The 24,868-nt window shown below is 40.8% G+C and overlaps 1 protein-coding gene across 3 annotated transcripts; it reads left to right on the top strand.

Annotated features, from left to right (window-relative positions):
- Positions 1-659: 659 nt before the first annotated feature.
- On the top strand, positions 660-20,862 carry PROSER1 (proline and serine rich 1). Of its 3 annotated transcripts, XM_009949931.2 has the most exons (13): positions 660-802; positions 3,973-4,038; positions 4,756-4,824; positions 5,284-5,378; positions 7,894-7,987; positions 8,502-8,612; positions 9,315-9,398; positions 10,316-10,394; positions 12,690-12,785; positions 12,908-12,952; positions 15,231-16,992; positions 17,682-17,829; positions 19,170-20,862. In XM_009949931.2, exons 1-13 carry the CDS (start codon positions 758-760, stop codon positions 19,290-19,292), a joined length of 2,817 nt encoding a protein of 938 aa, XP_009948233.2. In that variant the 5' UTR covers positions 660-757; the 3' UTR covers positions 19,293-20,862. The 3 variants fall into 3 exon arrangements, with proteins under 3 accessions (XP_009948233.2, XP_086332564.1, XP_086332573.1); XM_086476438.1 differs by lacking the exon at positions 3,973-4,038; XM_086476447.1 differs by lacking the exons at positions 660-802; positions 3,973-4,038; positions 4,756-4,824; positions 7,894-7,987 and having other exon boundaries at positions 5,340-5,378.
- Positions 20,863-24,868: the final 4,006 nt, after the last annotated feature.

Below are 24,868 nucleotides of genomic sequence, written 5' to 3'. Positions count from 1 at the left end.
ACGACGCCCGGGAGCTGAAAGTGGGGCGAGTCCTCTTCGAGTTTCCGCCACCTCTGCTCGGGCATCGTTGTGGCCCACCCTCAAGGAAGGGGGCCTTCGGCTCCACGCTGTGATGTCAGAAGAGCGTGACGGCGGAGCGGCAGGGCCGGCGGAGCGGGGCGCTGTGTTGGTGGCTGCGCGCTGCGCCTTCCCCTCCGCCTCCCGGGACGCCTCGGCCCGCCGCCCCGCGCTCCCCGCTCGGAACCGCCTCGGCCTCTGACCGCCGGGATCGACGGGCGGCGGCGCAGCGAGCTATGGGGCGTGGGGGCTCCCGGCAGGTGGGCGCGGGCCGGCCGGGCCTCGGCGCCGCGTGCTGAGGGCAGCGGCGCTGCGGGCCCCTTGGGCGGCCGTGCCGAGGGGCCGCGGCTGCCGCCCCCTTCCCGCTTCTGCTGCCGCCGGACCGGCCTCTCTGCCCCGTGCCCGCCCTTCTCCTCCTCCTCAGTCGGCGAGAGCAGCCTCGGAGCGTGCGGGGACGGGCGCGGGTCTCCTGCGGGGCGGCGAACAGCACCCGGCGGGGTCCGCCTTTGTCTCCTGCAAAGGCATCGGCGCTGAGTTCCAGGAGCTGAGGAGATCCCAGGCTGCCTTTCTTGCCCTGCTTTTTTTTTTTTTTTTTTTTTTTTTTTAATATTTTCTATATCCTTAAAGCCATTGGCCTGGATTTTTTAAAATTTTTTTTCCCCTTCATATTTAATTATCTGCATTGAATGAACTAATAAAGATGGATAAGAAATCATTTGAAACCGTGCTGGATGAAATTAGAAAGGTAACATCGTTTTTCTTGTTAGTTTAACCATTTGATGGTAGACTGTTCCTCTTGATGGACACACCAGGTTGGGCGTTTCTGTTCTTTAATATCACTTCGGAATTCAACAAAGACTAAATTTCGCCTCGTAGTGAAGAACTGTAATCCTGTGTTGCCGGTGTATCCTGGGTTTTGTATGTCAGATATAACAGTGTAAAGCTGCTGTGACATGGTTGCTGTCTTTGAGGTGTTTTTATTTTCTCAGAAAACTGAGGTTGAATGCCCAGACTGCTATCACTGAGCTAACAACATATACTTGAAGAGCCCTCATTTAAAATAAGCATTTGAATAAGTTTGTCACAGCATTTTCAGTGTCAAGGAAGATGAAGAAGAGAAGCCGAAATACCCAAGTATCTGTTATTTGGGGGGAGGGTTTGTGTTTGCTTGGCCTGACAGGAGACTGGGACTTAGGGTGTGGGGTATCCGCCTTTTATGTGATGGTTTAGGAGATAGAACACACAGATATGACATGAGAAGGCTGGTGTCAGAGCTACACTCCGCAGCTGTCCTTGTTCAAAGCCCCATCTCCCGCAGCTCAGGAATGTGTGCACGCCTTCCTCCAGGATGTGGAATCCTGGGGTTTGTTGTGTACTCGGAACCGTCGTGCTTGAGCATCTACTCTTAAAAGCTCGCTGGGCAAAATACCTACTAGTAGTGGGAAGCAGAGATACAAACCTAGGCTTCCTGGTGTCTGCAATGTCTCGTTTCTTTCTGCACAGAGGCCTGCTTTTAACGGGAAAGCTGGAGGTTAGTGATTGAAGCAGTTCCGCAAACGCTGGAAGTGGAAAAGGAGAATAGAGAGAGAAAAATCAGAACCTCTAAAATTAATAGTTGCTGGTTTATGTGGGATGTATGAACTCGGGATGCTATATTTTGCAGTAGTTAAGCAGAGGTGATTTAAGCATCACGGTAGAACAGTTCTGCATCCTGCTAAAGCTGTCTTGGTGTGAAAATGAAGGGCTTGTTTTGAATAAGATCGCCTTATGGCAGAAAAGGAATCCTTAGCATTTTTGTAATAGGTGTTTTTTGTTATGATGGGTCATCTAGGACAGGTAATTTCCTTTATTTGGGTTTGGGTGCTACAGAGTTGAATTTCAGTTCAGCTTCTCCATCATGAGATGCAGTGATGGCTGCTGTTGTAGTATTATTATTTTGGAACATATTGAGGTATAAACCACTGTGCACGAAAGCCCCAGGGATGAGTCTTTGTTATCACAACTGCACTTACTAATGTTTTTGCGTAAGGTCATGGCCATAAATTCTCCTTTACAGAACAGGTACGTTCCATGCTGTGGAACCATCTTAAAAACATGACAGCCTAAGATATTTCAGGTTGTGGGCTTCCCTCCCAACCTAAGAATTTTTATGGAAAACCTGGGGGAAAAAAATCAAGGAACAACTTGCACCCGCATACTTTCTCTGAGAATTACTTGTGGGAGGGAGTAGTTTCAGATATTGCTACTGCAGTGCGGCCCTTCAGAATACGCTCTGTGATTACAAAAGGCTTCAAACAAAAGGGGGTTGACATGTGATTTGGGGCAATTGTGTTTCCTGCATGCTCTCTGCCTGTGTTCCTGTTAGCCTAACTTACTGTTGATCTAAGGATCGGTGCTGTGCTGTGTTAATAATAGCTGTGCTGTTGCAGTGTAACGTTCCTTTTTCAGTTGCTCATTTTGCGTCTTTGTTGCTAGGTCTTTGTTTAAACTTCATTTCTAGTTCTGTGGTAGAACCTTCTTTATTATGCAATTCGCAAGTCAGTTGAGTTTGCATTCCATTTTCAGTCCTACAATTAGCAGGAACAATTATTTAAATGCCATAATGTGTAGCTTAGTTCTGTCTTTCCCCATATATATCTATGGTTATAAACAAAATAAAGTTTGGGGGGTTGTTTTCATAAACAGACATAGCAATGCTTTCTGTTTGTGTTTTTAGTATAAAGTCATTCAGCTGTCGATTTAAGGAGGAAGAGTGACATTTGTTTTGGTGAAGAAGTTGCTATATGATGTACCAGGCTTTTTTTCCAAAATATTTGAAGAGAAGGAACGGAGAGAAGAAAAAATGAGCATAAAGAGAGAAGTTATTTTCCCCCTGTGACTTCAGCGTGTTTGGTAGTGCTGGTCTCTTAATGAGGGACATAAAGGATAGGTTTGCCTCAGACAGTGTTGACGTGGGTTTCTGTGCACCTCTGTGCTACTCACAGTCAGGGTGCAGTGATGGAGAACTTCATGTCTGTCTGTGGAGGGGCAAGGACAAAAAACCCCAAGGAATAGGGGTATGTTTTAGGGCTGTTGGGAAGAAGGTAGAAATGGGTGTGTGGGTGAAGCTGGAGGTGATTTGAGAATAAGCATGAGACTAGCAATAGATGGGGGCCTTGGAAACTGGGGAAGAAAAGTGTTTGCACCAGTTTGGGGCAGGAATTCAGCTATTGCCTGTCTTTACATCTTGTACTTGTATCAGTGAGCTGGCCGTGAGGAGAGGGAGGGAGCCCTGGCTGTTAGGCCAGGTGGTTATCAACAAAACCGTCTTGCCACTAAGTCAAAAGGGGTGGCCAGTACTGCATTAAACTACTCTGCTTTTTCCTTTGCTTTGTATGTTTGCATATTAAAGTTTGAACTATGGGAAGGAATGTTAAGACCACAGCAACCTCTGGAGCAAGCCTTCTTGTATACTTAATTCTGTCTGTACCAACTTGTTATCCAGTCTCTTTGTAAAGTCACTGAAGTAAGATGCTTTGTTAATTATTGTACAGGGAACATACAAAGAGATTGTATGAATAATCAACTGTATTATCTTGTTTAACATAAAGTTGATGTAAACCTTTGAGGCAAAAGGAAGAGTGATGATGATGTTCTCTCAGTACGGTTTTAAAGAAAAAAAAAAAAAGGCAAAATGAAATAATTCAAAAAATAGTAGGGTTTTTTAAACAGAAGAATTAAATTACATCTCTGTTTTTCATTGTTCTTTCAATTATCTAAGGAGTATAGTGTTACTTAGAAATCCTGCAGTGTAATGAAGCAAGTGTCACTTTGTAAGGTCATTTTTTTAGATTATTAGTTTAGCAGATGGTTGTGCTCTAGTTATATTTTTTGAGGGACTAATTACGCGTCTCTTTTTTTTTCTCCGTCTTCTAGGCTGTATTGACTGAGTACAAATTAAAAGCTATTGAATATGTTCATGGATACTTTTCTAGTGAACAGGTAAAAGTCAACACTGCCATGGGTTTAATGGGAGCTACTGGTTTTGTGTATTCAGTAATAACAGAAAGACAGTGTCTGCAGTCATGCTGAGGCTGATCATAATTCCTTTTTTATTTATTAACAGGCGATTTATTTCCTCATTATTATATCAGCATTAAACTGTTAAAAATAGTTCCAAGTTGTTACAAAATCAGTATGTTTTTGTTCTTGTCTGGGGGAAAATTGGCGAAATTTATGATCATGGAATTTAGGATTGTTTTGCATATATTTTCTAAACTGGCATGTAGGAATAAGCATCCATCTTATTTTGTTACTATGTAGATTTTTTGTCCTGTTTCTTTTTCTTCTGTGTGTACATGTTTGGTGAATATGCTGTTTGAGATACTTAATGCTTATAAGGTTTTTCAGAAAGATTTATTTTTTTCTACTACTGTGGCAATTGTTGTGCATATACGCAAATAAATAGAGAGGAGTAAGTATGTATTTTAAATATTTCCATAGAAAAACTTCATCTCGTAACACAGAATTTGTAGGTGCCTACTTAAGAATAAGGAAGAACATTAGATGCTGGTAGGCGCTGATGTAATCAAACATCAGACAGACACGTCCTTTTTAGCAGTATACCACTATACTCCAAAAATGGAAAGATGATATCGATGCTGTTAGCGTAATTTCTTAATACATATAAGAGATTAATTGAAGGCCTTTCTGTTGCAGGTCGTTGAGTTACTGAGATACTTTTCCTGGGCTGAACCACAGCTCAAGGCAATAAAGGCTTTACAACATGTAAGTTCTTGTGACGTAATCTTGTGGAATAAGTTTGCCCTCTTAGTGTCATTGTAGTTTTGTGATGGGTACTTTTGCAACTGATGGTTCAGTCTGCCCTTTAATCTTCAAAGTTTCCTCTTTTTCTTTTGCAATGGTATCAAAATGTGAAACTTCATACTCTTAACCAGGGTATCTTTTCTGACTAAAGTATCTTTACCTTCCTGTGTATCACAAGAATAGATGTACCCCTTTGTAACTACTGTTAACTTTCCTAATTTCTTTGCTTTTGGCAAGTGCTTTTAGAGTTGCTTGTTCAGAATTTAGTATATAAAGTCTCCTTCCCAATGGGAGGGAGAGAATATTAAATATTTACTGAAATACATGATATGAAGCTGTTACTGAGTTGCATTCTGAGTTTAAAAGAGTTGTACTGCCTTATTTTATGTACACTTTTTTTCTTTCTCGCTTACTTGTCAGAAAATAGTGGCAGTTCCGGCATCAAAAATGGTTAATATTCTCAACTGCTTCACATTCAGTAAAGATAAACTTATTGCCCTTGAAATCTTAGCTTCGTAAGTATCTCTCGTGTCCTATTTCCTTAACTTGTATTGTTTTTACTAGTGTTTGGAGTATATAAAACTTAAGATACTTCTAGCAGGAAGCACTCTGGCCACTTAAGGTGAAGTACAAATCCTTTATTGATGAGTCTGTAAAAAGAATTAGAAGCAGGCATTGTGGAAAATTCCATAGTTCGTCTGAGTCTTGAGCATACTGCCTGTGGGCTTCTGCCTGCTGGAAAACTGCCACATTGCCAGTGTTTTTACAGTGGTCTTCAAATCTTGTAGAGAATGAAGAGGGCCTTAAGCTTATTTCTGCTCACTGAAATGTAAAAGGGTTGAGACCAGAGTATTCTGGGAATTGACCCATTTGCATTTGAAAATACCCTGTTAAGTATTACATGTGTAAAAATGAGTTCATTAAATAGTTCTATTAAATTGACACATTTGATTTACAGATCTAGTGTCTATAAAAGATATGTAGATATTCTAAATTTATGTCTACATAGGAAGTTGGGTTGTTCTACTGAACAGAGCTGCTTCAAAGGATCTAACATTTATATATGTTTATATGTACATGGCACCTGCACAAGCAGGTCTCCCTCAGTAAGTTTCTAGATGACACTAAATTAGGTGGGAGTGTTGATCTGCTCAAGGGCAGGAAGGCTCTGCAGAGAGGTCTGGACAGGCTGGATGAATGGACCGAGGCCAATTGTATGAGGTTCAACAAGGCCAAGTGCCGGGTCCTGCACTTGGGTCACGACAACCCCATGCAATGCAACAGGCTTGGGGATGAGTGGCTGGAAAGCTGCCTGGTGGAAAAGGACCTGGGGGTGTTGGTTGACAGCCGGCTGAACATGAGCCGGCAGTGTGCTCAGGTGGCCAAGAAGGCCGACAGCATCCTGGCTTGTTTCAGAAACAGTGTGGCCAGCAGGAGTAGGGAGGTGATCGTGCCCCTGTACTCAGCACTGGTGAGGCCGCACCTCAAATACTGTGTGCAGTTTTGGGCCCCTCACTACAAGACAGACACTGAGGTGCTGGAGCGTGTCCAGAGAAGGGCAATGAAGCTAGTGAAGGGTCTGGAGAACAGGTCTTATGGGGAGCAGCTGAGGGAACTGGGGTTGTTTAAACTGGGGGAGGCTGAGGGGAAACCTTATCGCTTTCTACAGCTACCAGAGAGGAGGTTGTAGGGAGGTGGGGGTTGGTCTCTTCACCCAAGTAACAAGCGATGGGGCAAGAGTAAATGGCCTCAAGTTGCACCAGGGAAGTCTTAGATTGGACATTAGGAAAAATTTATTTACTGAAGGGGTTGTCAAGAATTGGAACAGACTGCCCAGAGAAGTGATTGCGTCACCATCCCTGGAGGTGTTAAAAATACGTGTAGATGTGACACTTCAGGACATGGTTTAGTGGGCATGCTGGTGTTGGGTTGATGGTTGGACTTGATGATCTTAGAGGTCTATTCCAACCTTATGATTCTGTGATTCTAATTTCAGTGGCTCATTAAACTAACCTGTTTTGCTTTTTGAAATGAGATTGGAGCAAACAGGCTCTTTAGTAGCTACACTTGAGCTGGTGTGGGGGGAAAGTGTGGTAACTTCCTTAGCTGTTCAATTTCTACAGTGCAAGAGCACAAAAAGGGAGTCATGGTACAGAAATTCTAACCCAAATCAGTGTACTACTTACTTTGCTAATCAAAACTAGAGAACAAAGCTGGAAGTTCTTTCACATTTTAGTACCATTCTTTGAGGCGTATTTGATGTCTTTGTTCAGCATTGTGCTGATTCCATTTCTTCTAATATCCTCCTTGGAGAAGTCCTCCTTTTTGGTGCTGTATTGTATTGCCCTGCTGTGTTGTTTGCATGGGGCAGGTAATTTTGACAGCAGCAGAAGTGCTGTGGTCAGGGTTTTGAAAAAAGCAGGTAGAATTGGGCATTAGGCTCCTTGTACTTGCACATTTTATTATTCTCTTTGGTATGTCTAGTGTTATTTTTGGGAAAGGAGGAAGGAAGGCTACTTTTTGGAACCATGTGAGGGGTTTCACTGGCTCTGCAGAACCTGCAGAAAATTGCCAGGAGTTTCATCTTTTTAATTTCAAGATGAAATAAGGTGAAAATTTGTTTCTCTACCAGGCCAGCAAGAAATAGTGGCAAACTGAGTAGCTGCTGGTTTTCTGCTGTGCTGGGAATTGTGTGCTAGTGGCAATTAAAGCTTTCTAATAGACTGTTGTGGTGCAAAATTTGTTTTGTCAACATAGTTGTTTTTGCCATAAAGTTTAGCCATTGTTATCCATTGTTCTGTATTAATATTCAATTCTTAATACTGTGTTTACTTACAGGTATGAAGTCCATATTTAAGTCTGGGGTTCCCCTTTTCTTTAATAATAGTAGTAAAATTATGATCTGAACTAACTTTTTTAATGTACTGTTGGATACTGGCTGCATAAATGTTGATTACTTTTCAGTTAGTGCATTATTTCTGATAAGCATATGGAGTGGCAGTAATCGTCTGTCAATGTCTTTATTTATAGCAACATTGTTGATGCTCAGAATTATCGCCTTATTGAAGATCTGTTCAGAATTAATATGTCAGAGAAGAAAAGGTGCAGAAGAATTCTTGAGCAGGTAGTCAAGATGCTCTAGTACCCTTGATTCTGTCAAATACAGTATTGTTTCTGTCCCTGTGGTCATTGTGGGGTCAGGACTTACCATGGGGACTGCTGGGAACTACTGGTGGAAGACAAGCTGAAAGAAGCAGCTGCAAAAAGAGAAGACCTGTGTAATACATGTGCAAATAAAGGGGGAAGTTTCTGTCAGGCATTAGGATCATATGGAAAAAGGGGCACAGAATTGCAACCAATGCTGAAAGAAACAGTCTGTGTTTGTTTTAGAGAACACCCAAGTGCTTAACCCCAAGTTCAGTAGAAGCAGAGGTGGTCCAACTAGAGTTATTCAAAACAAAGGGGACTTTGGCAGAACCTCACATTGTTTGGACTATTTGAGAAAAAGATTTGAGACAAAGCTTTGAATTGTTCCATGTAGGTTGATTCATGCAGTCTAAATGTAATGGAATAGTAATTCATTTCTTTAAAGCATTGAGTTTGATAGCAAGTAATGTCCTTTCTTGATTATTTTGCAGGCTTCAAAAACAGGTTGTAAGGCTCCTCATGCTATGATATCGTCCTGTGGCATGATTCCTGGCAACCCTTATCCCAAGGGCAAACCGAGCCGCATAAATGGAATTTTCCCAGTAAGCATGATCCTATGCTTTTGCTTTTCACAGCATCCTTGATTTAGGATTCATTGTAGTATAACCAAAACCAGGATTCATATACTTGGAAGGAGGAGTGGAATCAAAAGCAATGTGGGCTGCTTTTTGTGTTATGCCTTTCCACATTTATAGGGAACTTGCATTATTTTTATTTGCTCATTCTTTCTGTGCTGCTTCAAGTAAAGATTACTGCATAAATAAGACGTTTTTCATATAAGGAAAACATTGTAAACGCCAGCAATATTTGGCAGAATCAGGAAAGGTGCGAACAGCCTTACTGGTGGGCTGATAAGATGACCTAATATGGTCACTACAGTACTAATCTTAGTGTAGTTCTTGAACAACCATGTTAAGTGTGAACACTTAAGGGACTGCAAACTGTAAGTTATCATGTCTACAAGTCAAATGCAGAATTCTAATTACATCAGAAACATGGGCTGTTTAATATCCATCTCTTTACAAAAGCTCAGTGTTATAAACCAAGCTATTGGAATGCTCTTACTTATCATTTTACAAACCTAAAACACAGTTTCTTTTTCCTCACAAGCACGGTTAACTATCACTGTCACAATATTCAAACACTGTAATGTAGTTTAGAAAAAAAAATCAAATATGGCAGAAATTCTATAGCAAGCTTTACTTTAAATTAATACTTAATAGTTTAATTTTCTTTTGTTTCAGGGAACCCCTATCAAAAAGGACACAGAAGAATGTACTAATGAAGGAAAAGGAATAGCAGCCCGTATACTTGGACCATCCAAACCAGTATGTCTAATAAATGAATAAATAAATGAAACTAAGAAAAAAAAAATCCAACCACCACCCAATTCAATGAGTTTTTGATATAGAATGCTGTTACGTTACAAGAAGACTTAGAGCAGCAATTTAAACAAAGCTAAACTTGACTGAGTATTTTTTTATTTGACTTGAAAAGAAGCTCTAGTTTATATCTGTGAGGGGTAGGATTCTCTAGTGGATATAATGTGTGTGCCTTTGAAGGCAGAATGTAAATTACAGTAGCAGAAGAGAAAAGTAAAAGCATTTTTAGTAGTTCTTTGTGAGCTAGTGGAAGTTTTAGATGCAAATATATGCAATTTTTTATTACAGTCTCTGAGGGTTTCCCACATAAACATAAAAAATGCTTGCATCTTGGAAACTTGATTTCCAGCAGTGCCTCAGAAGGAGGTTCTTGTTTCTTAACAACACGGCTAGTCTGTATTTCAAAATTTTTAAGTGTGTGGTACAAACTTCGCATGAACCTGATACTACTTTGGAGTATTATCCAAATATTTCTATCATGAGATGTTTCCCACTAAGCTGTATTATTTTAAAGGAACAGGTACCTTCATAAGTATTGTTAGTTTTAAATGTGCTAAATCTTTAAGACTACTGAGTGTGAAGACTACAAGGCAGGAAGGAGTTCGCTTTCCCACCTGCGTTCAGTATTGCATTAAAATCTAAAGGTATACTAGCGATGTTTGTTTCATTCTTTTCAGAAAGAGTGAAATATTTGCAGTCACTATGGATATTATGAAGAAATTTTATATCAAATATTTTTCCAGTGAAGAACAGCTCTCTGTAGTAGTATCTGAATGTTAGCTTTTTGTCTGAGGAACACTAGGTAATGCTTTCACTATTACTTCTTCTGTTTGCTTGTTTGTTTGTTTGTTTTTTTTATGTAGGCTCCATCAACCTACAACCCACACAAACCAGTTCCATACCCCATCCCACCATGTCGGCCACATGCAACTATTGCACCAAGTAAGGCTTCTATGTGTTCTAGCTTGATGCTGTTGTTTCATCCATTTGCCTTTTGAGTAATGTGTCAAGTGTCAGTTTCTCTGACCGTGATCGTATCTGAAGTTGGGTTGTGCTCCCTAAGGATGCTCTGGGTACTGGTTTCTGCTTTTTCTGTTGTGACTGCAGAGTTGATGAAGAGAGGAATATATTGACTACTTTTTCAAACAACCACATCATAGGGAAAATTCACAGTCCTGTTCTGATGAGAAAATGTTTCATTATGGGAGTCATTGTGCATGTTATAGCCAAGACTAGGGCTGTGTCTTTGTTGTAATGTTTGACCAAGGTTTGGGCTTTGACTTGACAAGTCTGGAGACTTGTTGCTGTTGTACCAAACTTAGGATATAGTCAGGCACAGCCCTGAATTGGGTGGAAATATGCAAGAACTTGCTGAAGGAAGATGGTAATCTGTTTCTCTGTTGAAGATGTAATCTATTTCTCAGTTGCTTCAGCTTTACATTCTCTCCATCACAATGGAGAGAAAACAGGTTCCTGAAAGAAAAGTTTAGGAATGTAGATTTCAGTCTGAGAAGGGACATAGTGATAGCCTTTTCCTGTGTTTGATCTGACTATTCCTAGCTTTGTGCCTTAGGTAAGCTTGAGTCTTTCTTCATAAACTCCTCTCTCTTTGCTCTGCTGCTTCAGTTTGATTCCAGACGTTTTTGGAAAGGAGCAAAGTCGATTGCTGTTTCTTTGGAAGAAGTTGTTGAAATACTTACGTAGTCAAAACTCTGGTCTTTTTGAGCAGCAGCTGAAAGCTTTTCCTAATCTTGCCATTTTGTACTGCAAAACAAGGAGTGCTCTGGTTAGGAAGGTTGCTTTTCACTGATGTTAGGGAGTTCAGGGAGTTTTTAAGGCATTTGATAAGAAAGTGTGGTTGAGCTCTTAGCATGCATGTTGAAGGGCGAGTCATCTAACCAACTCGATGTCTGCAAGTCTCTTGATAGTCAGTTTGGAAAAATTGGCACTACTAGTGGCTAAAGTAATTCTGATGATTTGTGCCCTAGAAATAACTTGCTGCCCAAAAAATGTACAGGAAACTTACAGACTAGGTTGAATTGATATTACATAAATCCTATCCAAAGTAAGTTAGGGCACAAAATTTGGCCTGTGACTGGATGTAAGTATTAGTACAATTTAGTATATGAAACAGCTTTTGAGGTTTCAGGGCCTTACTAGGGTGCAGCACATTTTTTTAAAAGAACTCTTGCATAACTGATGATACATTTATATATACAAAAATATGTTTAATGAGGTTGCAGGTGCTGACCTGAAACGATTGAAGGTGATTGTTTTCAAGCAATGGTCAGAATGATGTTTTGTTTTCTGCTTCTTATATGTGTTGGTTTAACATTTCGTTCCTGGGTGACGCAATGATTGTTAGTTGCTTTTCTGATTTTCAGCCAAGAGTTGTCATGCAAGGAACCTTAACATTAGGTGTAGAGCTATTATGAAAGTGTGAAATCAGAAAGGAGTTGTGTATGACAAATTACTGCACTTTGAGTATTGTTGAAGTACTACGTTTTCCCGTGAAGCGTAAGTTCTTGTGCTCCTAAAATATTCATTCAGGACCACCGTGAAGTGTATTTCTGTTTCTGTGATTTCAATTCTGATGTTCTTTGTCAGAACTGTATACCACAGCAATACAACAGTTTGAGTTGTTCCAAAGAATAAGGGAGGAAAAAAGGTAATTTTTGATCTGTCAAGTACAATAAGTATTTTATATTAAAATGATTTGCTAACCCGCTTGAATTTCTTAACATTTAAAGAAGTATTGAAGAATGATAGACTAATTATTTGAGATGGGACATTGTTCTCTGGATTTTATGACTAGTATTGGTGGGCTGGTCAGGTCACCGATGTATGTTTAGCTCTTTTGTTTGTCAAGGCTTTAATGTTAAAGGAAGAGTTGCAACAGCCTTCAAGTTGGGAAATGAACAAATGATGCTGCAGACACTCTGAATCACTCCTCCCCCTTAAGCTTTTCAGGCAAAATGGAACTGAAAGCCATTGAAACCTGACTTTCAGGCTCTTTCGAGAGAAATACCCTTGCTAAAATTCGGATCACAGTGCATGTCATTCAGGCAGACATTGGCAAAAGCCAGTATCCAGCCTGGATGATTAACTGGTCTGGGTTTTTTGGTGAAGGAATCTTACAATCTTGAAAAAGTTCTTTTAAAGGAAAAGACATTTACTGGTTCATTTAGATAGGGGTTCTGCTGATGACTGAGATGTGTATTGCATTTGTTATTTTAGGTGCTTACAACAATGCTGGCTTAGTTCCAATGGCTAATGTCATAGCTCCAGGCTTACCAGCTCCTCCGCCATACACTGCTAATCAAGTGGTATCAGGTAAAGCATGCATACTGTTAGACATGCTGATGGTACTTATTTCTAATTCATTGTTGTGAATGGATCATTCAGTGCTGGCATTTCATTTGCTTTCAAATAACAAGCTGCTGTTCTCTGTTTAGAAAATGAGGACCTTTCCAGCCAGGCAAAACCTTCCCAAAATCAAGGTAAATTGCAAACCCACAGGGGGATTTTTTGTTGATTGTATCTTTGTTACTTGTTCAGAGAATGTAAACAACTTATTTGTTCAGTGGGTTTTTCATAAGCCTCTAAGTATTTAATTACTGTTCGAATAGGATCCCTTGAGAGTTGAAAAAAAATTCATCTCTGCCGTTTGGCACTTAGAAGCGTTGAAACGTTAAAATTCGTCCTTTTGTGTTAGTTTATTAGTTTTATATTCTTCAGCATATAAGTATGTGAGAAGTCATGTAAAAAAGTAAATCAGAATATGCTTGGCAATGTAGTGCACTGAAACAGTTCAATAATCGTGGTTTTTGTAACTCTGGGTGTCTATTTGAAAACTCATTCACATTTTAATTTCATGTATTAGTTGCAGTGGGAAGCTAGGAGTACAAGAGAGACACATTCTTTATCCATAGTTTGTTGAAATCCATGTGTAGAATGTCTTATCCCAGACTGTTACATACAGCTTTGTCTACCTGCGCTTTTGTCTTACCCTTTAAAATCCAATTCTTTTTGCAGAAAAGACTTGTGCATTTTATTTATTTTTTTGTCTCTGTGTGGTACTTTGTACACTCAGTACAAATTATAATAATTGAACTTACAAACTACTTACACAAAGGCTTGAATAACACCTTGTTAGGTTTGACAAATAGAAACTGAGAATCTACTGACTGTTGAGTCAGGCATATTAGCAAATACCCAAAACAGATAAAATGACCCTGATAAGCTTAGCTCCTGTAAATATTTATAGGGGCGGAAAAAAAAAAGTTATGTTTGTCTTTTCTCTTCTATGCGCACGGATGGTTCTACAGAAATGTTGCTGTTTCAAAGAATCACTTTATTCATATACACCCCTTTAAGTGTACATATATTTACAAGGCAGTTTATACAGCTAAATGAATACAGTGTAAGGAATAAAATCTTCTCTTATGAGGAGAAATTCAGTAACAGCTCTGGGTTCTATTGCAGCTATATTTCTCTGGCGATTGTCTTGGCTGTCAGGGTTAACAAGTGTGATCTTTAGGAGAGTCTTAACCTGGGAACAGGATGAGGAAAGAACAGAATCCAGAGCTGAGCAATCTGGGTCTAGGTTTTTGGAAAAGAATATGTAAAAGGAAATTGTTTGCAAACTTTTTAGTTTTAGAGTTTCAAGATACATAAAACAGGAGTTTGTCATATCAATTTAGGTCCAAGATTTTAAAGATTCTGGTTTGGGGTTTGTGAGTGTATCTGTAGAATTTGGGCAAGAGAGAAATTCAGCTGTTACAGAGTTATGGATCATGAGTTTGACTGGTTGGATCAGTGATTTGCTTAAGTTGAACAGATTATTTTAAAAGTAAAATAAAGCACAAGGGGTGTTTCAGAGGAATGATTAACACATTCATATTCCACAGGATAGAGGCATATCAAGGCTCTTGACATGCCAGTGTTCATAAATGCAGCTTCTTTCCATTAATCTCCACATCGCCATTTGCAGTGTGCCTGCCCATTTTCCTCCAGCTTGACTTATGTTTCTTTGGCTTACTTTGTAGGGCCGATATAAGCTGATACTCCTAGTGGCAGGTGCTTGCCTCGATTATAGACACCTGATTAAAGACTTACAGAAATACTTGTTAATAAAATCAAGTGCCAATGTTAGTTTAATACTGTAGTGTGATACATGAATTTAAAAGTGTACCTTCTTAGAATCAAAATCTGAAGGAAACACAGTGAAGAGAATGACCTGATTTTGAAGGAAAGAAAAATACCAGCACCTGAAATCAGCTTTCTTCAGTTGTTGACTAAACTTCTCTGAAATAATGATACATTGAATTAACTGGTTCTGAAGGAAATTCTGACCTTCAGTGAGAGTGGATGCAGAGGAGCCCAGGTGACCTGATGCTGATGGAATATTAGGTCTGGTTTGGGTACTGCCAGATGTTAGGGACCAGAGGGAGGGTGTTTACCTGTATCACGTAGACATTCTTGTGGAGTGTTTTTGAGCATCTTAACTGTCTTGCATGAGATCATGAAGAGGTAGCAGATGTCACAAAGTGTTTTAAAGAGGAGTGGTAGCCTACATGATGTACAACTTGTGTGATGTGTTTGTACGTACCTTTTTGTTTTGTTTTCATAGGCTCCAGTGTTCGTTGTTTATATAGTCGTTGTATGTTAGCTATTGCCTGTGTATCGTATTTTGAAATGCTGTATAAAATGTGTTTGTGTTGATTTCAAACATTTCTGACAGTTTCAAATATTCTTACCAGTTTTATTTCTTTGCAGCTTTTTCTGCACAAGCGAATCAGCTCTTTACTCCTCATGGTTCTAATCCTTCAACACCTGCTGCTACTCCAGTCCCTACCCCATCACCTGTCAAGGCAATAAGCCATCCATTAGCACCTGCAACTCCACTCATCTCTGGGATGAACATGTCTACCCCTGTCCTTCCTGTTTTCCCAGGACAGGTCTCCTCTGCCATCCATACGTCTCAGCCATCCACCCCAACCCCTACTGTCATCAAATCCCTTTCATTGCCTGGTGTTCCTGTCACATCTGTTCACAGTGCAACCTCTACCCCTATCCCTGCAGTTTTTTCTGGGCTGGCTTCTATACCCACTGCTACGCCCGCTCCACAAGGTTCTGCCACACCATGCGCCACACCTGCGCCTAGCGAAGCTTTCGCATCTGCTGCTGCACCATTTGCTGGCCTCCCGTTTTCTGCAACCTCTTCAATTGCTTCCGCTAATAATCCCACTCCATTGTCATCCGTTTTTGCTGGCCTCCCTTTGTCCTTGCCTCCCAACGCCCAAGGGATTTCTAGTCCTGTTCCATCTACAATTGCTAATTCTCCTGCCACTACCATTCCTGGTTCACTTAGCTTGCCTAACCCAATTTTGTCTGTCTTAAAGGGATTTCTGACATCAAATGACACTTCATTAATCAATTCATCTGCTTTACCTTCTGCTATGACAAGTGAGCTTGCTTCTTTATCTGCTCTTGCTAATCAAAGCCCTGACCCTCCCACTTCCTCTGTCAACAAGTGTTACACTCCATCAGCCACCCCCACTCCACAGCGTTCCTCCACACCCGGGCTGGCCATTTTTCCAGGTCTTCCATCCCCATCTGTCGCCAATTCTAGTTCCACTCCTCCAACATTGCCTGCACAGTCACCTTTAACCACTTCGCCGTCGATTATGCCAGTCAACTGTGGCTCATCAGCTTCCCTCTTACATGGCACAAGCCCTACTAATCCTGATCAGCAGCTCTCATCAGCCCCAGCTGCCACAAGTATCCCAGTTCTGGTCAAAACAGAACCCATGAGTCCTACCCTCTCGGCCTTCAAAGGTCCTTGTCATTCGGCCGGCCCTTCCCATGGCACTATAGGGCTGTCCGCGCTCGGGCGTGCATACACCTCAGCAGCTTCGGTGCCAGTCAGTTTACCCAGTTCCCTGAATCCAGCGCTATCAGGTCTCTCCTCTTTGAGTGCTCCTCTAAACAATTCCAGTTCTCTGGCTTCCATTTCCCTCGCCCCACATGGCTCCTCTGCTCCCATTGCCCCTGTGTTCAATGGACTTCCTCCTTTTACGTCTCTAACCAGTAACTTTGCTTTTACTGGTAATCCAGCACTTACGCCACCCGTCACTCTCCCAGGGTCTTTGTTAGCTACTCCGTCTACAACCGCTTCAGCCGTGTCTGCCCCTCATGTGAGTTCCACCGCCGCCGTACTCTCAGGACTCGCCGCCTCAGCAACAGTCTCTGCTCCACCCTTCTCGCTTAACTTGTCCAGTGCCGTCCCTTCCCTTTTTTCTGTTGCCCAGGGACCTCTGGGATCATCAAACCCATCCTTCCCTGGTTTTCCTGTCTCTAACACACCCTCTGTCACTCCTGCTCTCCCTTCTTTCCCTGGCCTCCAGGCATCTTCTGCAGTAGCAGCAGTTGCACCGTTGCCGGCAGCTGCCACAGCCCCATCTCCGGCTCCGGTCCTGCCAGGGTTTGCCTCGGCCTTTAGCTCAAACTTCAACTCTGCACTTGTTGCACAGGCTGGGTATGTTTCTGTTTCTGAAGGAGATCAGAACAGTTTCTTTTTTCTCCTGAGCAAAGCACTGATTGTACTTTAGGCGTAGACATTATTTTCACCCGTAGTCACATTATTTTCACTCATAGTCAGTAACTGCAGTTGATTTTTAGAGTTAGTTCACCAGCAGATTTCCACTTGTCTTTAGAAACTGATAGAGTTGTTACTTAAATAGGTTGTCCTCAGTAGTCCCCATTACGACAGTAATCCGGTGAGGTGCTGAGTGATCTTATTTCCCAGATGAGGACACTTGGCACCTCCTAGGCTTTTACAAGAATGGATTCCACGTGGGCATCCATTGACACATCCAGGTAATAGCAGACAATATCTTAGATGTTCCTATGTTTTAAGGAAGTACTCAGCATTAACTTTTGTCTGTAAAAGTTTTTTTTGTGTGCAAATTGTAGGCACAGCCGAAGCCCAGAAATTTCTGAGTTCCCTTGTTAGGTGTGCTCCAAACAAGTCTTGGTTTGTGTGTGCATGAATAATTTGTAGGTGGGTAGAGACTGGGTTTCTGTTTGGAAATTCTTGCTTTTATGAGGTTTAGAAAAAGAGGTGCTTTTCTGATTTATATAGACATAAGCTTATAGAGAGAGAAACATAGGACGAAACATGATGCAGATGTTCCTAATAATAGCCGCATCTTGACATTCTTTCAGCTTGACTTCTGGACTACAGACACCAGGAAATGCAGTTTTCCCTGGTCTTTTATCTCTCCCTGGTATCCCTGGCTTTCCCCAAAGTGCCGCACAGTCTTCCTTGCAGGAATTGCAGCATAGTGCGGCTGCACAGTCAGCACTACTACAGGTAACACACCTATTTGTTAATACTGTTTTGCTTCTGGTAACCTTTTGAGCGTGTACTTGTGTGTTAACTTCTTGGGATTAGATTAAGTCAGTAAATTATTGAAACCCCTATCCTGTTTGAAAACTGATTCCAAGGATGGTGATAAAGAAAACTCAAATTAACTTCTTACTCAAGGCCAATGTGCAGTGCTTCTGGACATTACGAGTGTGATTAAACAGTTTTTGAAAACTCTTTGTAAAATGGGATGGAGTGAAAGAAAAAAGAAAAGACGTGCAAGTGAAATTTTTGCTAAGTCTGTGTTAAGTCTAATGAGCTGACCATGTAGTTGCAAAATTTGTGCTCAGTTCCAGTCTGACATTTTAATACTTACAGATTTCTGTGGAAACTCAATTTGTTGTGGGTTATGTGCCTCTGCACACACAATCAGATTGTCTTGAATTTGTGTCTGCTGTGGTTGTGCCTTTCTCTTGATAGTTCCCACAAATACAGTTGTAATACAAGCTTGAGGTGGCTTTAGGTAATGTGCAGTTTTATCTCCCTTGTCCGTGAAACAACTAGTTTCAGTCATCAGCCTACATGAGTTAACTGAAACTATTATCAGAGTTTGTATTTAGATGTTTAGTTGGCCTTTTGTTAAAAATGGCCTCTGTACAGGTTAAGGATTCTGTTAGGAAATTTGTCCTTCTCTACAAAATACTGGAAGAGGCAGTTGAGTGTCTTGAATTAATGTTTTCTCTCTTCTGTGACACATTAGTTTTTGAAATGGAGCGTGTGTCCAAGTGCTGTTCAATATGCAGAATAATATATTTTGAGTGACAGGGGAAATACATTGGAAGAAGCAAATTATTTATCTAGGCCGTGCTGCTTTCACAGCACAGGAATTTATTCTGTAGAAATCTGTGTTACAGATTGCATTGAGGAAAAGTCAGTTTTCTTGTTTACAAGTTCCAGTCACTAAAATTTAACGGTTAGCTACTTGAGCAATGAAGATAAAGTTCAAAGTCAGTGAAATACTACAGCTCCTCATTAAGCTCTGCCTTCCAAATCAGCTGTGGCATACTCCCCTGGAAAGTAAATGCCATTAATGCTTCCTCATTTTTCCTCTTAATCCAACTGCTTTCCTTATTCTCCAGTATTTTAGAGCAGTACATTGCACTGCAGTTTAACCTCTGCGTACATGTGCATCGCTCATCTCTGTTCTTTGCATACTTCAGATTATACTTTGTTTGGTTTGGCTTCAGTAGGACTGGTATTGTGCCTGAAATTGTGCTTGATTTAGACTTTTGTTTGTTTCTTTGTTTTTATCAGTGCTGTTTCCTAACTTCTTCTCTTCCTTGAAGGCACATTCTGCTTCTGCTCTGGAGAACTATACAGCTCAGCCTGAAGGTTTTGCTAACTATCCGTCAACACCAGGAACACCATTTTCATTGCAGACAAGTCTGCCCCAGAGTGGATGGCAATAAATACCAGACATTTTTAAAGACTGCAGAGGTTGCTTGACAGAGCCTGATCCCATTCACTTTGAAGGCTGTCTCCGTGTTAGTGGGAGCATGGGCTGAATTGGGGGAAGAGGGGGAAAACATGAGGGTAAAATGATTCCAGGAGGCTGTGTGAGATGTCAAACCTGATTTGTGATTGCATTGAATTGATTCAGGGTCTGATCCTGTGAATTGCTGAGCGTCCTTGACTCTCCTTTTAGCTTATGAGTTGAATGTTTGGTGTCTTACAGGATCAGGAACATTCGGACAGATGTTTATGTAAATAGAACAATTGGCTGTCAAACTGAATGGGGAGAACAAGTATACTTAGCAGTGTGTATAAGCACCTACCCTTCTGTTATATTTTGTATGGTATATGTGGTTAATATAGAATGAGATCTAGGCTGAAACTAGATACTTAGAGCTGTAGACGATCTTTCGTCTAGGTGCACACTTGTGTGTGCATAGGTCAAGGTCAGTTTTTAGTTCTTCGGATGTTTTCTTCGTATGTGTGAGGATCTCCTGTGATCATCAGCAGTGTGTTAAGGGGAGGCTAGATCAGAGGGGTGGGGGGGCTTTCTTACGCTTTGAGATCTTGTCATGGGCTTGCTGCTGAACTGAGTACTCCTTCGTCTGACTCTGAAGAGGAGAGCTAGGAAATGATGCTGTACTGCATTTGGGTAGAAGTGGATTATGTTTTACTGGAGTATGGTTTAGCTAGCCAAGAATATGTCTTTCCAAAGTACATAAAAGTATTTTAATTTGCCTCTAAAATAATGTTCCATAACATTCTCCCTGCCCCTCCCCACCTCTGTGAATGAAATAATTGTACTGCGGATAGGCTGCCTATCCGGCACTTTTGACTGCAGACTTTTGTGAATGTTTACAGACATGGGTCAAGTTCTTCTCTCCCTTATGCTCCTAAACTCACTGGTTCTTTATATGCTTTTTGGCTGTAAACCACAACTTGATGGTGCTTATGTTACCCTGTGAACATAAGTGGGAGCAGAATTTGGACCATGGATTTTTTAGTATTTTTCCTTGGAAAACGTACATGATTTTAAAGGCATATAGCTAAATTAACTGTATTGGTTAGGAAGGGTTATGATGCAGCATATGGAAAGGTCTTGCTTTGTTAGTGAAATTCAGTTGTGCACTCTTCTAATAATGTTAGTACCTGTGGCAATGTGTAACACATCATTGAATATCATCTATTTAAGATAAACTCTTGATCATGTTCTAGAGACAATAGAGATGAATGATATTCAATCCTGTGAATAAATTAAAATGTAGAGGATACTATACTGTAGAAAAGCTCTGCACCTAGAGTTTTACTTTTTTAAAGATAAATTCTGCTGGGAGATGTTGCTAATGTATTTTCTTTCAAGATGTGAACAAACTTTTTTAGAACGTTAATGGAAATTCCTGTATTGGTTTTTAACACAATTTTTTTAAATAAAAAGTTTACAGTCATGGCAAAAAGGCTTTGCTGACTATTCACATATTTGCCTAAAATATAGATGAATAAAGTTGTTTTTACTAAGATACTTCCTAATGTTTGATCTTGCTTATGCTGTTTCTTTATGATGCAGGATTATATACTGAATTCTAAAATTGGTTTCCTAAGGACTGGCAATAGAAATATCCTGTGAAGTGTTTAGACAAAATTTTAAACGGTATCCTCGATACTTTGTCAGCAATTGGGTAGTCTTGCCTTTTAGTAGTTGAATTTACATACTACTTTAAACCTAAAGATAAAAGCGTATCACACGTTCACATTTTTTGGTTTGTGAAACCTGTTGAATTCTGATGATTCTCCACGCTGAACTGCTTTTAAAATCAATGCCTTATATCTTTACTCAGGAAATCTGTGGAAAATATCTCTACCATCTTTCATTATACTTTCCTTCCCATTCTTTTCATGACTTACTCTTTGTGGGTTTGTAGATCAACTGGAGAAAATAAAAATACAGGCATCTTCTCAAGAGCAAATTGGCTGTTGTCCCATAGATCTGAATGTAAAGTAGTTCAGAGTCAGTAAGCAGTTTGTAACCTTGCTGAGTGCTGAGTCTGATCTCTGATTTGAGTCCTAGACTCCCCATCAAGCAAACAAAGTTTAAACTAATTCACGTTACCTTGTAGTCAAAACCAAGCACAAGACATCAGCTGTTTTTGTGGTGTTTTATCAAAAAGGAAGCAGTTCCTACCTCTGTTTCTGAAAACATCTACTGAATGGTCATGGGGTGTGGATTGTTGGTTTTTTCTGTCTGAACATTAGACAAAGATACCCAAGAGACTGTGAAGCCCCGTTTCTCCAGATGAAAACAGGTGAGAAGTAGTGAATACCCACTGTATTGAATGCCATTCTCCTGAAACAGCGTACATACTAAGTGGTGCCTAGCCACTTTAGCTTTACCCAGGAAAGAGTATTTCACACACAGCCGGTGTAGTTTTACATAGAAGCCCATCATCAGTGTTAGACAATTAAACAAATAGGCTTAAGAAGCATCAAACTGTCAAGTTTTTATTCTGTCTAGAACGGGCTCTCTGTTCTTACCAAATCATGTTGAGCAGGATTTTGTAAATTGAACTTTCCAGCGGTTAGGATTAAGGTAAGTTTCAATTTCTTAAATATTTCTCCTGATGTAAAATCGGGTTTTATTGATTTTTCTTTTTTTTCTCTTCAGGAATAAAGTCTGTGTTCTGCATTGCAGCAAACTCCTGCGACCCAGCCTTGGAATTTCTGAAGGGGTGATTTGTCCTGAGCTTTTTCATGCTTACTTGAGCACCATTTTTAAAAAGCCAAGGAAAAGTCTGCTCCTGAGGCAAACCATGCCGGATCTTACACTGAGCCTGAGCTGGGAAAGGGCTGTTGCTGTATGACTTAATTGTGGACTAACTATGATTTTTTCGTTGTTCAAGTTGCCTATTACTGCTATATTTCAGCTGTGTTGGCAGACTACAAAGATAAGGTGTAGTGGAATGTTCTTTGAAATAAAATCTTTACTCGGAACAATTAACATACTGGGATTGTGATTGCAAATACAAGTTTCAGTATTTCTTTCAAGTGATTTAATTGCAGCTGTAGTGAATCTGAGAGAAACAGAGCAATTTTCTGTTGTCTTCCTCCGATTTGCAGGTGAGCATTGTGAGTTTGGCTGGGCCTGGAAGGAAACTTGCCATGGTATGGGTGTTCTTACTTTCTTGCAAATTGCCTTCCTTTCTGGATTGGGATGGGAGCAATCCCGTTGACGACTGTCTTTCGTACTTATGCCCTAATGGAGTGTGGCCAAAGGGGTGCCTCCTGTCATCTTCCCATCTTCAGCTATTGAAAGCTGATGTCATTTTCCTGAGGAGGAGGTGGAGCAATATGGAGATGTTCCTACAAGCAATAGGGTGGTACTGTTAGTCTGCTCTGTGTCCTGTCCCTTCTTCTAAATTTTAATCGGAGGAGAAGGAATGATGAGCCTGAAGGAAATAGGCTAGTGTCTGCTCTGGGGGCAGAATTCAGGGCCAGGAGAGGACTAGACTGAGAAATCTTTAGGGAATGGCCAAAGCCCAGTGCATGGGAAGGAAAGTAGCATGGGCCTAAAAAGGTCAGAAAAAGTCAAACTGAAATGTACAACTTTGTTATATGCAAATCTCGTGTGAGGACTGCCTGATGACTTTTTTGACACCTTTGGGATTGGCACTGTTTAGAAATGGCCGTGCGTAAGAATTCCCATTATGGTTTTAACAAGCTTTGAAGTGAGTGCTTGGTCTGTAGGATTAAGACTCTGCAACTGGATGATAAGTGGGAGCAACTGGACACTTTAGGGAAATTTTTAAGAACCGGTGCCATTTGCAAATGTAGCAGTTGGTGCAGAGAACTGTCGGAGAATGGCCCGCTTCCAGGTAAGCACCTAGTCCTCACGCATGGCCCGAGCCTTTGTGCTGCTTTTGGAACAGAAGCTTGAAGGCTTTAGCTACATCAGCACACTGCAGAAATTGCTGAGCTGCCACTGACCTGAACCACTTTCGTCTAATGTTGCTTCTGAGACAGTAAGTCTTGCTAGAGTGGCTTTGGACTCAAACTGGTTTTCTTTGTGGTACTGCTTTACGAGCCAGGGCTGCGCCAGGCTGTTCAGCACCGCTGAACTTGCAGCTTGTACCGCTTTGCCCCGGAGCACTCGTGCCTTTTTCTTCTCTGAGTGTTTTATGGTACTTTGGGATGTGAGTTATCCACATGCTCCAGTATAGCGCCAAGGAAAAAGGATTAATATTGCCCTGCCTTTGACTCCAAATTTTTGAAATTTGGAAGTGAAGTGCAGCTGAAGTTAACACAGAGAAACGAATACCGTGATGTTCCTAAATGTAAAAGAAAAACACCATCTGCTTTAGCCACCTTTGAAGGGGTATATTTAGAGACACCTCGGAATTACCAATAAACACCAGGGAGCAATTATTTCTGTTAGATTTTAATATGTTTTGCTCATCTATCTGATGGTATAAGCAGCTGCCTAGATTGTGGAATTTGAAAGGCGTGGAGTGAAGTTATTTTCGATAAAACTGTTGCTCTAAAATAAAGATGTTGGGGTAGTTTTGCATATTATGTTTTTGCTTCTGAAATAATTAAAGCACATTTTTCTTCCAGCTGTTCACCCTTGCTGCCCTGCTAGTAGGCATCTGTCCTGAACAGGTATGATCTTCCAGCTCAGCATCAGAAGCCAAATAATGAGGAAAATGCTACAAATTATTTCAAATGGATGTTGTCACACATTTGGGAGGGTAGTGCAATAAGCACGCCAATCCCAGTTTTGCAAGCTTTTGTGCTTATGGTTTTCGCCGTGATTTAAAACATCCATTCAGTGGTGTAGTTTCTTCTCTGTGAAGCTGAGAAAGAAAGGATTCTCTGGGGAGCGATCAGCTTTGAATGACGCATCTGGGGCCAATGTGATTACTGGCAGGGATGAAGACTTGAGTGAAATGAAGCTGGAGTCAGATCTTCAAAGATATTCTAGGTGATGGATGCCCACAGAAACCAGCCATATAATTAATGCAGCTATATGTCAGACTCATAAGTTACGTATGAAAAGCCACCTTTCATTTTTTTTCTGAAATAACAGGCAACAGATTTGTGTCCTTTGAGAGTTTTGCTCTCTGCTGCTGCAGCCTTCAAAAATGGCTTAGTCTGAAGTGCTATGCTTGGTTTGGTTGTCAGTATTAAAAAGTGTTTTGTGAAATAAGACTTTGAACCTGAAATGCTTTTACTGTGCTTTTTAGGTTATCTAGCTCAACAAGGTTCAACCTATAGAGATGGACAGTGTCGAGAAGTGTGTGATGAGCTGTTCCATACAGCATGGGGACCTCGCCTGGAGGGTTATTTATGTTAGTGTTTGAGATCTGAACAGTAGCCGAGCCCCACAATTTTAAGAGGTGTACAGCAGAGGAGCAGTACTCAATCTGTACTGCCTGGCTTTATAGATTCGTATAGAAGTCTTGGTTGGAAAAGATCTTGAAGATCATCAAGTCCAACCGTAATCCCAACGCTGTCAAGTCCACCACTAAACCATGTCCCTTAA

The sequence above is a fragment of the Leptosomus discolor genome, chromosome 1 (assembly GCF_034619465.1).
Source record: "Leptosomus discolor isolate bLepDis1 chromosome 1, bLepDis1.hap2, whole genome shotgun sequence".
Taxonomy (NCBI): Eukaryota; Metazoa; Chordata; class Aves; order Leptosomiformes; family Leptosomidae; genus Leptosomus; species Leptosomus discolor.
Note: the sequence above shows the minus strand (reverse complement) of the source record. Positions and strands in the feature narration are given on the sequence as shown.